Source organism: Vicia villosa, linkage group LG5 (genome assembly GCF_029867415.1).
Source record: "Vicia villosa cultivar HV-30 ecotype Madison, WI linkage group LG5, Vvil1.0, whole genome shotgun sequence".
Classification (NCBI taxonomy): Eukaryota; Viridiplantae; Streptophyta; class Magnoliopsida; order Fabales; family Fabaceae; genus Vicia; species Vicia villosa.
Window position 1 is genome coordinate 155,442,291 of NC_081184.1, and position 15,938 is coordinate 155,458,228.

General features: G+C 33.5%; 2 protein-coding genes across 2 annotated transcripts; both read right to left on the reverse strand.

Moving 5' to 3' along the window:
- Nucleotides 1-2,402: 2,402 nt before the first annotated feature.
- Nucleotides 2,403-4,614, reverse strand: LOC131607873 (aquaporin NIP1-2-like). The gene is made up of 5 exons (XM_058879827.1): nt 4,335-4,614; nt 4,015-4,239; nt 3,385-3,582; nt 3,025-3,086; nt 2,403-2,841 (listed from the first exon to the last, which is right to left on the reverse strand). Exons 1-5 carry the CDS (start codon nt 4,452-4,454, stop codon nt 2,634-2,636), a joined length of 813 nt encoding a protein of 270 aa, XP_058735810.1. The 5' UTR covers nt 4,455-4,614; the 3' UTR covers nt 2,403-2,633.
- Nucleotides 4,615-14,217: 9,603 nt separating this feature from the next.
- Nucleotides 14,218-15,669, reverse strand: LOC131607875 (nodulin-26-like). Its single transcript, XM_058879828.1, has 5 exons — nt 15,510-15,669; nt 15,177-15,401; nt 14,886-15,092; nt 14,734-14,795; nt 14,218-14,633 (listed from the first exon to the last, which is right to left on the reverse strand). Exons 1-5 carry the CDS (start codon nt 15,612-15,614, stop codon nt 14,414-14,416), a joined length of 819 nt encoding a protein of 272 aa, XP_058735811.1. The 5' UTR covers nt 15,615-15,669; the 3' UTR covers nt 14,218-14,413.
- Nucleotides 15,670-15,938: the final 269 nt, after the last annotated feature.

Consider the following 15,938-nt stretch of genomic DNA (forward strand, 5'->3'; position numbering starts at 1 on the left):
TGAGTCTATATGTCCATCCTAGAGAAATTGAGTCACAAACCACTTTTTAATGAGCTTTTTCAACTTCAATATTTAGTGAAATTTCTAAAGGCTGATAATATCCATATTTTCTTTTCTTGCCATCATATCCTGGATTATCCTTTTGCAAAAGACCATGACTTGATAAGACACTCATTTTGGATCTTGTGCTTTAGTGCTTGCACTGCCATTCTTGTTGGAGTTACACTAGAATGAATAATCTTTCAAATAATAATAACTAAAGTAATTATGATATTTTAGGAAATGTGATAAAGCAAGAAGCACTAGAGGAGATACCTAACTGTTTCTGCAAACAAACAATACAACAACACAAGCAGAAAAAACTTCCAAAAACAACATAAGTAATAATAAGAACAAAAGCAAATCAGTCCAACGAATGGAGAAGAAGAACCCAAGTCACCACACCAAAAAAGAAAACAAGTTAGAACTCACACCAAGAACCACTGTAAACACAGTCCACCAAAAACAATAAAAACACTCTTCTCCAAATGCGATGTCAAAAATCCCAAACCGCTACTGATTCAAATGGATAATAGATTTTTTTTATGCAGTTCAAGAAAGTACAATAGTAAGTTGAAGGCTTATCAAAATATGGTTTCCAAGAAGATAAAATACTCTTAACCTCCAAGACCTCCCATGTTTAAAGATGTACCTAAAAAAGTAGTAACATTCTTGGATTTCCAGATGAAGTCTAGAAAACTTAATTTTAAGAGGGATTGGTTCCACCTAGGGTCATCCCACATAAATGAGAAGGTCGGTATGCACCTTTTTACCTAAACTACTCATAAATCAATTAGAAGATGCCCTTGAATCAAAATAGAAAAAACACCTCTTTTCCATGAAGATGCCCTTGAATCAAAATAGAAAAAACACCTCTTTTCCACCCGGTAGAAGAAGTTCGTAAACTAGAAGACCTACCCCAATTGAAAGTGGAAACAACTTATCTCTATACCTATCACACCACAACCTAGTAGCATAAGAAATCAATCTCCACCACCATTTACATGATAGGGACAAAATAACCAAGGGAATATCGCACCATCCCACCTATCTACTTAGGCTTATAAACATTAGACCATTTAATCCAAAAATATCTTAGACTCACTTTTCACCCGTCCCAAAGTCACGACAATTCTCTTTCACGCCTAAACAAGCATTTTCAAGAAGAACAAGATGAAGCTAAGGATCAAATTGAGGACCAAAATGAGAAGAATCACCCTCCTTCCCAAGCTCACATACTCACAACTCCACGAAAGAAGTCGTTTGATGATAAGACTAATCAAAGGTTCCCAAATTGTCTCAAGCCGATGATTAGCACCCATCAAAATACCAAGATATTTAAAATGGGAGGGAATTCTCTTTCCATGCTAAATTCATGAAATTTGAGTCTATATTAACCTCAAAGACTATTCTTAGCAAAATTTACATTGAGTCTCGAGACCGCTAAAAAATCAATAACAACGTACTGGATAGGATAACTACAATAACACCTACATTTTTAAAAAACAGACAACAACCAAAAACTGGGTACCAAACATCTACCATGCAAAACGAAATATAAACATTCACTACTTCATATCAACGTCAACACCTACACGTACCTCTTATCCTCTACTATCGGCACAGGAGTAGACATAGTAGTGCTGGAAAAACCAGATTTCAAACTTCCTTTGCGAACGGATGGAGAGCCTCTCCAACTTCTGCAACTTCTATTTGAGGATAAATGCAAAAAAGTTCTATTTGTAGGCCCAATACTTGTGCCCTTGGGGCACATGTTAGCTTTTTCCTTTTAATAATTCAAAAAATTTCAACGAAACTTGTGCCAAAATGAGACTAATCCAAATTTCTTTAACGGAAGCTTGAGATACATGTCTAACCAAATAGTTGATTCATGGTTAATGATTGGAAGCTTGAGATACATGTCTAACCAAATAGTTGATTCATGGTTAATGATTGGTTTTTGATTAATCAAACATCAACTTAATTAACCGTTGATGCTCGTTTCACCGAACATTTTCCTTCATTGAAAGCAAGGAAATATTTCATTAATTAAACCTAAATCAAACATACAATCCACATGATCCCAAAATATTTTTATGCAGCTCATGTGACACAACTTAGAAATGAAGAAACTTCCTCCATTCCTCAACATGAGTTGGGAAGCACATGAAAGAAAAATTGTGAAAATCCTGATACTGTAAAATTTTGTCAAATATGATATTTAATATTCAATTATTTTATGTCATATCATTTCTTTATTATTTATATTTCATCTTCAGATTCCTAAAGTAAAAGTAAAATGCCACAATCAATTCATTAATATGAAGATAATAAACTTGGCAAACGAGAATACACAAACAACGTTTTATGGATATAATATTACACTGTTAATTAACATTGATCTTCAAAATTAAAATCTGACAAATTCTTGTCTCTTTAAATTAAATGACACTTTAATACAATTTCTTTATATAGTAACATTTTGATTTCCCTTAAAAATTTCGAGATTCATATATTTAAACTAAAAGATAGAACATAACATGTGGCATTTATAAGGAGAAACCAAACATGCTATAAATGAACGAAAACCATAACTATGGCTTTGCTGCTTTTAGAAAAGATCCACTTTTGGTGATTTCACGAACTGGTTTATCAGTGTACCTAATGACATTATAGACCCATGCACCACACACCGCTCCTAGAATCGGAGAAACCATGTATATCCATATTCCTCGATATTCATTGTGTATTAAAGCTGGTCCTATGCTTCTGGCTGGATTCATCGATGCTCCTGTGATTGGCCTGTCATATTTAGTGTAAAGATTTTTTATACGATCAATCAGTTATGGTATTCAAATCATAAAAAATATTTTATTTTAATGACAATTATTTCAAAAATCGCATATATGATTGATTTTTATTAGCTGATAGCGACAATATGTGTAAGAAGATATAATATTAATTAGCATTAAGATAAATTAATACCCTGCAAACATCACATTCAAAAGTACAGTAGATCCAACCGCAATCCCAGCCAATTCACCAATCTGCAAATTTGAACATAAAACAAATATACAAATAAGTTAGTCTAAGAATTATAAAATATTCAAATGGGGTGTTTTTGTTTCGTATAACATTTGTTCTGTTATGTAAACTACAATTAGCATTCTTCCAAATGATTAAAAACTATATTTAGACAACTAGTCAGTTTAATTGCAACTTTTATATTAGAGTTTGAAAAGGTGACTAGCCAACCTCAATTTTGCTATACACGTGTTGTATCAAAATTCAAAATATGTTATACAAAAGAATGGAAAGAGAAGTTTAGGATGGTTAAGACTTTACCGCTCTATTATCGGTGGCAACTCCGGATATGATAAACATAAGATAAAATGTGATTATGAATTCTATCACAAAAGCTTGCAGATTTGATCCAGCTGCAAGTGTTCCTACAAACTGATCATGTTTGCCAGTAAATAATAATCTTAGAGTTCCACTTGCAAGTGTAGAACCAAAGACTTGAGCTGCAATATAAGCTGGTACCTATAAAAAAAAGATAATTTGAAAATAATTACATGCTATGTAACAGTAATCTTAAGACAAGTTTAGACAATTAGATTGGCTCACGCAGGTAAAGGTTTTAAATAACGGTTCCAGGTCACAGATGAAGTCTTTGGTATTGCAACTAATGAAGACTCAGGTGCATGGCCGGTCGCATAACTTTATTTAAAGATAAATTATCTTTCAATCTATTATTTTATCTAGCTACATGTGTGTGAACACTCAATTTTGGATTTTAATAATTTTTCAATGAAATGGTGTGTTCACAATGTGAAATAAATTGGAAAAATCTTGGATATTATAAAATATTGTGAAAAGGTCAAAGTATAATGAACTAATTTGACCTCTAATTTCCTACCATGCTCTTGAAAAAAAAATCAATCTCCTAGTTGAAAAATGATGAGTTTGGTGTACCTGTTTCAAGGGAAATCTTCTGGTGGTAGCAAAAGCAATAGTAACCGCGGGATTGAAATGAGCACCAGAGATATGACCGAGAGAGTAAACAAGAACCATGACAGCAAGTCCCCAAACAATTGAAATTCCAGGATGTGTGACAACATTGTCATTGTTCTTGTTCACCGCCACAGCAGCACAACCGGCAAATATTAAAAAATATGTTCCTACCACTTCAGCTACCAACTAAAAAATAGAATATGAATCATTTGATTAATTATAAAAACAAAACATGATTTGATTATGTTTTAAAGACAATAATATGAAAGAAAAGACGAAACCTTCTGTAAGAGAGAAGCAGTGGCATGAGCGTTTGAATCTTCTTGAGTTTTGTTTGAGACATCCTTGTTTACGTTTACAACAATTTCATTGGTTTCATTGCATCCTGAATTGTCACCCATCACTGATACTATAGATGAATAAGAAAATTGCTGATAAATGAACAAGGAAATTTGTTGTTATTGACAAAACAAAATTACATGTGATTTTACAAGGTTGTTGGAAAGTATATTGCTTTAGCTTGTGAACAGAGAAAAGCTTATATGATCTCTTGTTCATATTATATGACCTATTTTATAATACTAGTCATAGGTTAACGGTGGTGTACGATTTGGTGACAATTATTGCTTATTAAAATATATTATTTAATTTTAATCTTCTGATTTTCGGGAGAAGGGGTTTGGATAATCTCAAATTTCAAGTTTACTATAAATAAGGCTAAACGTGTAATTATATTTTCGAAACAATTATTAACTATGTCAATACCCCTAAATTACCACATTATTTGAAACACCTAAAAAGAATATTAAAGAAAATTAAAATACAAGGGAGGTGAAAGAATGATCACAAATATCGTGTTTCTTTAGTGTTACCGAGATAACTATGAAGAAAACAACAGTATTCTTATTTATTTTTTGTTTAATGTGTAATAAAGGAATTTAATTTTATTCTATTATTATTTAATTTGATAAAAAATGTAATAAAATAATATATTTATTATATCCAAAATGTTTCCATATATTGAATAAAAAATATTTTGTTGCTTATGATATTCTATTCTTTTTAGGAATACTTCAAAAAAATAGAAATTATTTTAAATAATGAAGAAAATAATAAATGTATTACAAAATTAGACTTCAAAGAAATATTAAAAATTTTCAAAACATTAGGCTAACTTTAAAAAAAAAAAACCTTTCACAATTACTAAGTATAGAATCATCTAACTAAAACCAATAACCAGAGCAATTAAAAGCAAAATATTTAAATAAATTAAGAAAATACAATGATATTAGTAAAGTCACAATTGCTTTTTTTTGTTGTTGTGAACTATGTATATTTGTTGTCCCCGAATGCTTCTCCTTATTTGGCAGTTCTGGCATATTTTACACAAAGGTCCATCATAGACACTTTAATGTGTTTTTCTCCGATTCGTATGACCTCTTAATGATGATTGAGAATTAGACTTGATTGTCTAATTCTTGGGCCATGATATCCTCAATCATCCATAAATGCATTCTATATCATATCTTAAGATATTGTCTTGGGTTAGTTTTGGATTGACATAACAAACATGGCTTATCAACCATTTTTATCCAGGTTAGTTCTTCTAAATAAATCATTGGTTGGGTGAGCTCCACTAGATCCGGACTGAATTTGGTCCACTGAAGAACCTAGTCCGAAAAATCGGACATGTACACAATCCCTCAAGCACGAGTCATGTAAGGAGGAAATGCTTTCCTAAGGCATACCAAGAAATCAGACATATAGCCCCTCTAACATGAGTCATGTAAGGGAAAATATATTTCCTAAGGCATACCAAAAAATTAGACATGTATACAACCCCTCAAGCATAAATTGTCCAAGGGCTAAATGTTTTCCCTATCTGCGATTATCCAACATGCATCCACATATGCTATTTTTCAGTCGCTTGACTGTTCCACTTCACATGGTTGTGATAATTGTTAGGTGTCTTGGAAATAGGAGCCACTCATGACCTATCATGCTTCCTAGAACCTAATAAGGTAGCCATAAATGGAACAATTATTTTGTCTACCACTCAAATACTATAAATAGGTCTCACAGTTTCTCATTTTTGTTATCACTTTACTTCATCTTACAAATTTTCACCAAGTACCTTTGTGCCACTCTCTCCCTTCACTATTGAATATTCAACCAATGCTCACGACACCAAATAATACCCTATTTCTTATGTATTTTCTTTCTTATTTTATGATGTTTATTCGAGAGTGCGACTCATTTGGGAGGGCCGTAGAGCCCCAACATGATGTCGAGATGTGCAAGTTGTAAACTCAATGCATGTAAAGCTCAAAAAGTAATACGAGGAGAGTAGACTAATGGTTCATAGAAATGTAGCTCTTTAGTAGTTACGAGAGTTCATCTAGTGATAGTTTAGAGAGAGAATTGCCTAGTGATAGTGACACCGCCTTAGTGTATTCTTCCTCAAGTCTGGCTAAATCTACTATGAAACTCTCTATCTTTAATCAGGACTTATTTTGAAAAGAGGCCATGAATATTAATTCAACATGTCTTGTAGATGACCAGATTCAACCTTTCGAACTACATCTGAAGTTATCCAACATTGAGAACGAGGTTGATGTGATATTAGAACCATGTTTGTCGAGCGAGAAGATCTGCAAGCAGTAACTAAAGCTAGGTATATGGACTGAGAATCAACGAACATCCCGTTTAACCCACAACCTGTGTGGGCTTAAGACCAATTTCTTTATTTAAAATTTTGACAGCACGAGTTAATCCATTTAAATCTTGGATTTTGCAACTTAAATTTGCCAGTTCATGGGTTGGCCTGTGATCCGTTTAACTTTTTTATTTTTAATTAACTGTATTTTCTTAACCACTCATTAATTTGGCCTATAAACTATGAACCCAAAAAATCCAAATCTTTTGGGGAAAAAAATCCAAGCCTACCTATAAAAAAGATCCATAACGCGCGTTAGTTACATTCACCTTGTTTTTTTACGTATAAAAAAATAATTGTACTAGGTTAAACTACGCACAATAAAGTTCAATAAAACAATCTGGTTTATATTAGAATTGTAGTTGAAAATGCCTGGTAAAGAGTCCTTGATTGATCAAAATGAGAACACGTGCAGATGTAAAAAAGAAAAGAAATGAGCGCGCTGAAATAACCTACGCGCAACGTAGTTCCGAAAAACAAACCGTTGCAGGCCCAAAATTTAAAAATTTGTTTGCATATTTTACACGCGGTCGAAAAATGAATCAACCGGTCTGTTTGTAAAACTGCAGTTTTATTTAAAGCACAAAAGAATTAGTTGCCTAAAATTTTGAAAAAGTCTGGACAAAATTGGGTTATGACAATATCCATATACATGAGAAAGGAAACCAAACATACCTTTAAATAATCATAGTTCATACCATCACGAATTGGTGGTCGATTCACAAATCCTCCTCTTTACCATTGTCCATCTTCAACAGAATATATAAAAAACTTAGAGCTCACCAAACTAGAAGAAAGTGTCTACTTTGATGTCAATTAAAATTCAGCTCTACATATGATAAGAAGTTAGACATGATGTTATAACAATGTGTATCACAACAAAATTGAGTAACAGTACAAATAAATGCGTAAAATAAATATCACAAGAGGTTGTTAACCCAATTTGGTGCAAAATCACATACGTCTAGAGGTCGACAACCCGATGGAAGGATATTCACTCTTAGTAATGAATAGTACACGAAGGTCTCATCTGAACTCTCCCATTTCATATCCCTTTTCCTAATACTACCCGTGAACTTTGATCCAATCCTCTCTAAATAAAAGACACTTCTCACTTTCACTAAAACACTCTCCTAAGTGTTTGTACAGTTATAAAAGTATATGGAGTGATGAATCACAATTACAACACAAATATTCTATCATCCTAACAGAGAATGATACCCCAAGAATAGAGTATTATAACCCAAAAAGCAAAGACTCAATAGCAGCTAAAAATGCCCAGCTTCACAATGTAAGGTATGCATATTCACATCTAAAGAAAACCTCCTTAAATTGAAACATTGTCCAACATAAAAGCTGATAACACATAAATGTATTGCATTTTTAGCTTGATTTACTTAAATTATTTTCCATTTTTAATCTAAATTTAATTGCTTTGTATTGGTATTACACTGGTATTTGTTTTATTTTGCAGGTATCTATTTAATTGAAGACTTTATGAGGAAATGAAGAAAAGGGGTACAAAAAACAGCAAAAAGGAACAAAAGAACAAACCAAGCAGTCCAAGCCCAATGGAGTGAGCACGTGGCCCACTTGAAGAAGAAGCTTGTGACGAGCGTCACAAGTCCTTGACGGACGGTATGGCATTTGACCAAGTGACGAACGTCACTTGAGCCATGACGAACGGGAGCCCACGTTTCCCACTTTCTTCTGCCCACGTAAGTCAAGCTTGGAGCGAAATAATCTCAACATTCAACGCACTTGCTATATTCTTGCATCACACGAAGTCAAATTGAAGAAGATTCAACAGCCACGTTCTCTATAATTTCTCAAGAAACAAATATTTACCAAGGCTATAAATAGGAGCCCTCATTCATTAAGCTGGGGTCGGCATTTTTACTGAACAATTGCTTTCAAATTTTAGTATTCGTATTTCATAGTAGTTTGCAATTTTATTTTAATTTCCTATTTTCGTTTCTTAGTCTTAAGCATATAATATTTTTTCACAACAATTTCTATACCAAAAAATTGTTGTGTACTTTTCACTGGTTTAACCTTACATTAGATTTAAGTGCTTTTTATTCCTTATCTTATTTTTCTTTCGATTGAAGAGTTCCAAGAGTAGATCCAGCCAACCTGTGGTGGAGTGCTGCGTTACTTTCGAAGTTCAAGAATTAATTCAAGTATTACTTTCAGGTTTCTATCATTTATTTAATTTATAGTTTTATATTTCTTGCTTATAAATTATTGAATATGTCTAAATATATGAACTATGATTGTTTATGCATGTTTAATTTAATAAGTATGTTTAGCTAAATCGATTAGATATCGGTATGTAAACTAATCGAACTAAAAGGGATCCGAAACAAGTTGGCCTAATATTATTTTATCAAAGTCACTTTTTCTGGTTAAAGTTTCCTAATAATTAAACTAAGGCATTTGTTACGAGAGTAAAAACGGACAAAGGTTAAAAATCAATAGAGCGAGAGTTTGAGATATTTAACCGGATAGTGGACACTTGACATTAGTTTTAAGGACAGCGAGAGCGTATTAAAATTAATTAGATTTTATTCACTTTCAAAAAGTGCTTTTAAACTCGGCGGGACAGCGAGAGCGTACGTTAGGGATTACTAGCATAATCTGAATCAACAGAGCGAGAGTTTGAGATAAGGGTTTTTAAATGAGTACTATATACTAAAAAAGGAATTCTATTGATACTGTTATTTTCAAAAAGTGGTTTTAAATCTAATGGGATTGCGAGAGCATACATTACGAGTTAGAATCATAGTCTGATTCAATAGAACGAGAGTTTGAGAAAAGGATTTTTAAATTAATAGTATTTAATGAAGGATTTTTGTTGGATTAAAAACCAGGCCAGTGGAACTTCGGATTTCCTAAGTTAGACGAATTACATACCGATGTCCGCCTATTAATATTTTATTTAGATCTAAGTCTTATTTCCCCCCTAAAACATAATTAAAATATCGCTAGCCTTAGCTTTACAAAGCAACGATAGAGTACAGTAGGTTGACATTAGTTCATGTGGATTCGATATCTTTTAAAACTACGCGACACGACTGTACACTTGCAGTTTCCTGATTAATAGACACGTAAAGTCGCGATCAAAAGCCCAGTAGGGTTTAAGCTTAAATGCAACTAGATTTTAAAAAACTCACAAAATATCAATTTTCATAATGTTGATTTTGATTATTAATTGAAACACATTGATTAAATCTAAATTTGATAAGAATAGGAATTCTAAACACGGATTCAGAATAAATCTTTTTTCAAATGAATATGTGATTTAAAATCAAATCTTTGATTGAACATTAAAGGAAACAAATCTTGAAAGCACTTGATTTAATTCATTAAACCTTGCGTGCCAAGTAAGTAATTTGAGACAGGATGTCTCGTATAATTACAAACATCTTACTTAACATGTTCCTTACAACAATTGCGCCATGAAGCGCTTCGAGGCATAATGTCTCACATATTGTCATAATATCTTACTAATCACATATAATATCAGGTATAATTATCATATTTTTAACGCATGGGTACATAATTCATCCTAACAATTACAACCTGGAATATTGTAACACCCCATTTCTACCTAGTAATTATAACGAAAATCAGAGTATAAAAATTCCAACCAATACATGAGATATCACATTTTCAACTTAATCACGACGACATAAACACATCCAAAACAAATACATAACACTTTTGAAATGAACAGACTCATAACGACCGTTTAGTCTTTAAAATAATAATTCGAATTTAATTAACCACGCAACGGATTCACAACTTTAAACTTTAAATAAACATAACATATTATTTCGACATAAAACAACTTCAAAAAACAAGTCTTTAAAGGAAAACAACTCAAAAATTCAGCAATGGAAACAAATCGACAATAAGGAAAAATATGCGTTCGTCCCCCCGAGTGCTATATATCAGAGCGACAACACCGACTCAAACTAATGAGGTAACCGCTATCCTTCTTGATTACCTGCACGTTACGAACATAGGGACAACATTCAAATAGAAGGGGTGAGATATCGAACTATATAAAATCACCACTTCAGGCAAACCAACACATCAACTTATACAACTCATCCACGCAAAAACTTAATTATGCGACTTTAAAATGCGACTCAATACAATGCATATGCATGTGGTACCATTGGGGCAGAACCCCCAAATTAAAAATTCGCCAATTAATAGAGGCGTCAACAAGGCATATTTCTTGATTTGCCAATTTCAGGCCAACTTACCGAGCATCAGCTCCAACTTAATATGCGATGTATGCGACACAATTATGAATGTCATAACAACAACAATAATAATTCAACAGCAAAGACAACAACTTATCAACATTGGCCATAAGGCCTAGAACTTCATTTTTTCCTATAAAAGAGGCAATTCAACCAACTTTACGTCACCTGCAAATTTTACAAGTTTTCAACCAATATTCAACACACAAATTCAACTAAAACAACCTACACGCGTTCCATAATTATTCAGACAGTTTTCGACTCAAACCGGTTAATTAATTTATTGGTTAAAAGTTACTAACATCCTATGCGGTTGTTTTTATCAATTTCCTATTATTAGAAATAACCCTCTGCTATTATCCTTGACTTTGCTGCTAAGCACCTGTCATCTGCTATTAGCTGTTTTCAACATGCTTAGCTACAGAAATACTACCTTTGCTATCTCAATTCTCCGTTATTTATACTACTTCTATTATTTATCATTACTGAGTGTGCCTTTACTAAGTATTGTTCCTGAGATAATTATGCCAATCCTGCAATTATTCACTTCTCCAACTATGTTAAAGTATTTCCTAAATGTATATCTTACTTAAATAATCATTAGCTACATTACTGTTAGGCTAAAAAACAATTAAAGGGAAAGGCAATTAAGTGGCCCCCGCCACCCCCTTTAGGACGCCCGCCCACGCACTTATAGCCATAAGGGGCGCCCACCCTGGCTTGTGGGGTGCCCGCATTATAACCTTGGTGTGACCCCCACCCTCTTCTTCTTCTTCTTTTCTTAACAATTTCCTTTGTTCTTCATGTTTATTCTATCAATTTCCAGACTTGAACCAATCATAATTTTACAAACAAACTAATAATATAACATCTAGCAATTATACGAATATCAATCATCTTAAATCAACACAAAACAACTTTTGCACAACCATTCAACTTAATTTCTTATTGATCTCAGATAAATATCACAACAACAACATCAAACACACAAAACAACCAAACACAGAGCGGTAATTTTAACACCCAAACCCCACATATTATTTATCACAACCCCGATTATAGAGTTGAACCCCTCCCTTACCTTGGATTGTAGGCTGCTCTATAATTCTCCGATCGAATCCGAGCTTCGTCATGGATTCTAACTTTTGTCTCTCTTGCAATTTTTCATCTTCACATCAACTCTTCGTATCTTTCTCTGCAACTTCCCCACGAGCACTTTCTCAAACTGCCTCTTGTTCTCTTTTCCAAGGCTAACCCTTACTCTTCTCTTACTGATAAAACCTAATTCCTTCGTAACTTATTATTTTCTTTGGATTTAGCTTAACAATTCCAGTTGGGCTCAACTCACACCATCAATATTACTACTGTCCACTACCACAACAAACCCAGACAAACAATCACTTTATTCTTTCTCCATCACTAATTAATTAATTAATTAATTCCGATTAAAATACTTAAACTCCAATAATTCACAAACATTCCGAAATCCATCAATAAGTAACCCAAAAATATTTAATTAAATAATTAATTAAATAAACGGGCGTTACATACATGACCTCTGTAGTGAGATACAAGTAAAGATGGAATGAAATCCGAATCATTACCTAGTAAAAATAACAAAAGTCCTATTACGATTTAAAGTTTGTAAAAAAATTAAGAGACGGGTATTAGACTTGATAAGTACTTAAAAACATCTCGTAATTTTTTTTGATAAGCAAGAAATTGTATTAAAGCGAGTACAAGGGGCACTCAACCCGAATACAAAGAGAATCCGAGTTACAACAACACTTGTAAGGGGTTGATCGACCAAAGTGCTTTAGACGGATTAAACAAACCAAAATAACCGGCACTTAGCCAATCCCAAGCCAATGATTTTGCTGCAAAAACTATCTTCCGACACCCCTTCCTCCCACCATTGAACAAAATGTCATTTCTAGCTAACCAAATAGCCCGTACGATCGATAACCAAATGATGGTACTACAAATATTATTCCTATCCCTCCTCCTCAAAACAAGATGAAACAACATAATGTGGTTAGAGATAGAAGAAGCAGTAGAAGACATGTTACCACCAACCCAATCCAAAATGGACTTCCAAACTTCAACAACAACACAACAAGAAGAAAAGAGATGGAAATGTGTTTCTTCCGAACCGAAGCATAAAGGACATACAAGATTGTGCACACCTGATAAGACTCCTCTCTTTTCCAGCTCCACCCTTATTTGTAGTCTATATTGTAGCAGCCTCCATCCAAAACTTGAATATTTGATGGCACCTTTGATTTCCAAATGAGCTTCAAAGCATCCAACATTCTAGAACTAAAAACCAAATACGTCCCAGCCCTTGAGATAACCTGTCGAAGGCCGATTTAACCAAAAAACCTGCAGCAGAAAACCACCAAACAAACTGATCCTACAGCGGAGAATTAGGTGAAGTATGTTGCACGATAGTATGCAAACTAGCGCACTCTGCAGCCTCCAAATCTGACAAACTATCAATGGTATTGCACAAGGACCAGACCCACGCATTCTGAACCGAATACCCAACTTCTGACATGTGAATGTTGAGGATTTTGGTTCCTTAACGTGTGAATAACAAGACAAACTCTCTCATACATACTGAAGGGTGTTGGAGGTAAATGTGAGGATTTTGTTGTTTTTCCAGCAGGGCCATTTTAATATATTCCTTGACGAATTCTTTGTTATCCAACTCAGTGATGACTGAAAATTCATCACCTTTTTCCTCAATCACAATTTATGTACGTAGCACCAACACCTTTAAAAAAATATGTGTTCGTATCTGTGTCAATGTGAGACACCGGCACCGACACTTATGTTTAGGTTTAATTTATTATTTTTTCAAATTATTGTCGATATCGCTATGTCAGTATCAGAGTCGTATTTGGGATGTGTGCTTCATAAATCACAACTCTTGATGAATGACCTTCATCTTGATTCTTTCCGTCTTTTGATGGTTTCACCTTAAACTTATCTAGAACTCTCATATTGTTACGATTATAGCAATTAAAACCTTGACTTTATCATCCATTCAAATAATCTAAGCACTCCATTGCTCTCAAATCCCTGATTAAGTTCATCTTTTCATAATCCTATAATAATCCAATCATAATCTTAAAACACCAAAAATTCTTATCATAACACATTGCTAGATAGACATACGAACAAACATAGATAAATATAAATTGATTACATTATTTATTAGAATCATGACCCGTAGCACCTTAGTCACTACTACACAAACAGCTTTTTATTTCCTGATTATCTCTAACAAAGACATTTGCAAAGATAAAAATGTTATTGACTCTCTGCATGATACTTAATGGAATTCTTTCCCTAAATACTTAAACTATTTGGTTTCCCCACGCTTTGCTTCTTTGAGGAAGGATGCACTCTTAACGATTTCGCGCAATGGCTTGTTAGTATACCTAACAAGGTTGTAGACCCATGCTCCGGCCACAGCTCCCAAAACCGGCGACACCAAATATATCCATATTCCTCTATATTCATTGTGCATAAAAGCAGGTCCTAAACTTCTAACCGGGTTCATTGATGCTCCCGTTATTGGTCTGTCAAATAAAAAAAATGTTATCACCAAGTTTCGAAAACCATTTGATATTAATAATCTTGCATTTAGTTAGGTTTTTCGATATGATAATGAATACATACCCCGAAATAATGACATTAAGCAATAATGTAGATCCAATTGCAATTCCCGCCAACTCACCAATCTACAAACATAAAACATGAAAGTATAAAAGGATGTTTAGGCATACATGGATGAATTATTGATATGCATAAGATATGTTTGGCGACTTTACCGCGCGGCTATCAGTGGCGACTCCACAAATGATAAACATAAGATAAAATGTGATTATGAATTCAAACACAAAAGTTTGAAGGTTAGATCCAGATGGAAGTGTTCCTGAAAACTGATCATGTAGGCCACTGTTGCCACTGAATATGAGTTTTAGGGTTCCACTTGCTAGTGTTGCTCCCAAAACCTGAGCTGATATATAAGCTGGTACCTATAAAAAGTATATAGAAAATGTCCATGTTATTTATGGGAATAAAGTTTATAGAGTAAAATGATTGTGTTTAGTTTAATTTACATGTAACAATGGGAAACTTCTTGTGGAAGCAAAAGCAATGGTGACGGCCGGATTGAAATGAGCACCAGAGATATGACCGAGAGAATATATCAACACAACCAAAGCGAGTCCCCAAACAATTGCGATCCCAGGAAGCGTGACAACATTGTCGGTGCTTTTGTTCACTATAATTGAAGCACATCCTGCAAATATCAAGAAATATGTTCCTACAACCTCTGCTATCAACTGTATCATCACCAACAAACATAAATAAACATAAGTTAAATAAATTCCAATTCAATAATATCAAAGTTTTACATTAGTTCAAGAGAAAATAAAAAGATTTGGAGACACCTTTTGCAAGAAAGGGACTGAAGAATCTTCTGATGTTTGGGGGGACTCTTTGTTTACATCTACAACAATGTCACTGGTTTCAAGTGTTGGTGAATTCTCAGCCATAATAATGAAACAAATGAGAAACAAACAACACAAAACACTGTTTATGATTTTTCATCCTCCACATAAGCTACTCCAATTTATACACTCAGTTTGGCACCAAAAGTTCATGAAGGGACAAAATAGTTTTAAATTCTCAGAAGCAATAAAAAAGAGACAAGATATATTAAGCTCCTAAAGAGCTAAGCTAAAAATATATTAAAATGTTTTTAATTGTTTAATATCATAATTGTATTTAATTGTTGGCATAAACTTAGTAATCTAAATAGCAAATAGAATAATCTTTGGAGTCAGATAAAATTATGACTCTAATTTACTTTCAAGTTT

Coding starts and splice junctions, on each gene's coding strand:
- LOC131607873 (XM_058879827.1), bottom strand. CDS start 4,454: ATGGGTGACAATTCAGGATGCAATGAAACCAATGAAATTGTTGTAAAC. Junction 4,240..4,334: donor CTGCTTCTCTCTTACAGAAG/GTTTCGTCTTTT, acceptor TCTATTTTTTAG/TTGGTAGCTGAAGTGGTAGG. Junction 2,842..3,024: donor TTGAATGTGATGTTTGCAGG/GTATTAATTTAT, acceptor TAAATATGACAG/GCCAATCACAGGAGCATCGA.
- LOC131607875 (XM_058879828.1), bottom strand. CDS start 15,614: ATGGCTGAGAATTCACCAACACTTGAAACCAGTGACATTGTTGTAGAT. Junction 15,093..15,176: donor GAAGTTTCCCATTGTTACAT/GTAAATTAAACT, acceptor TACTTTTTATAG/GTACCAGCTTATATATCAGC. Junction 14,796..14,885: donor TCGCCACTGATAGCCGCGCG/GTAAAGTCGCCA, acceptor TTATGTTTGTAG/ATTGGTGAGTTGGCGGGAAT.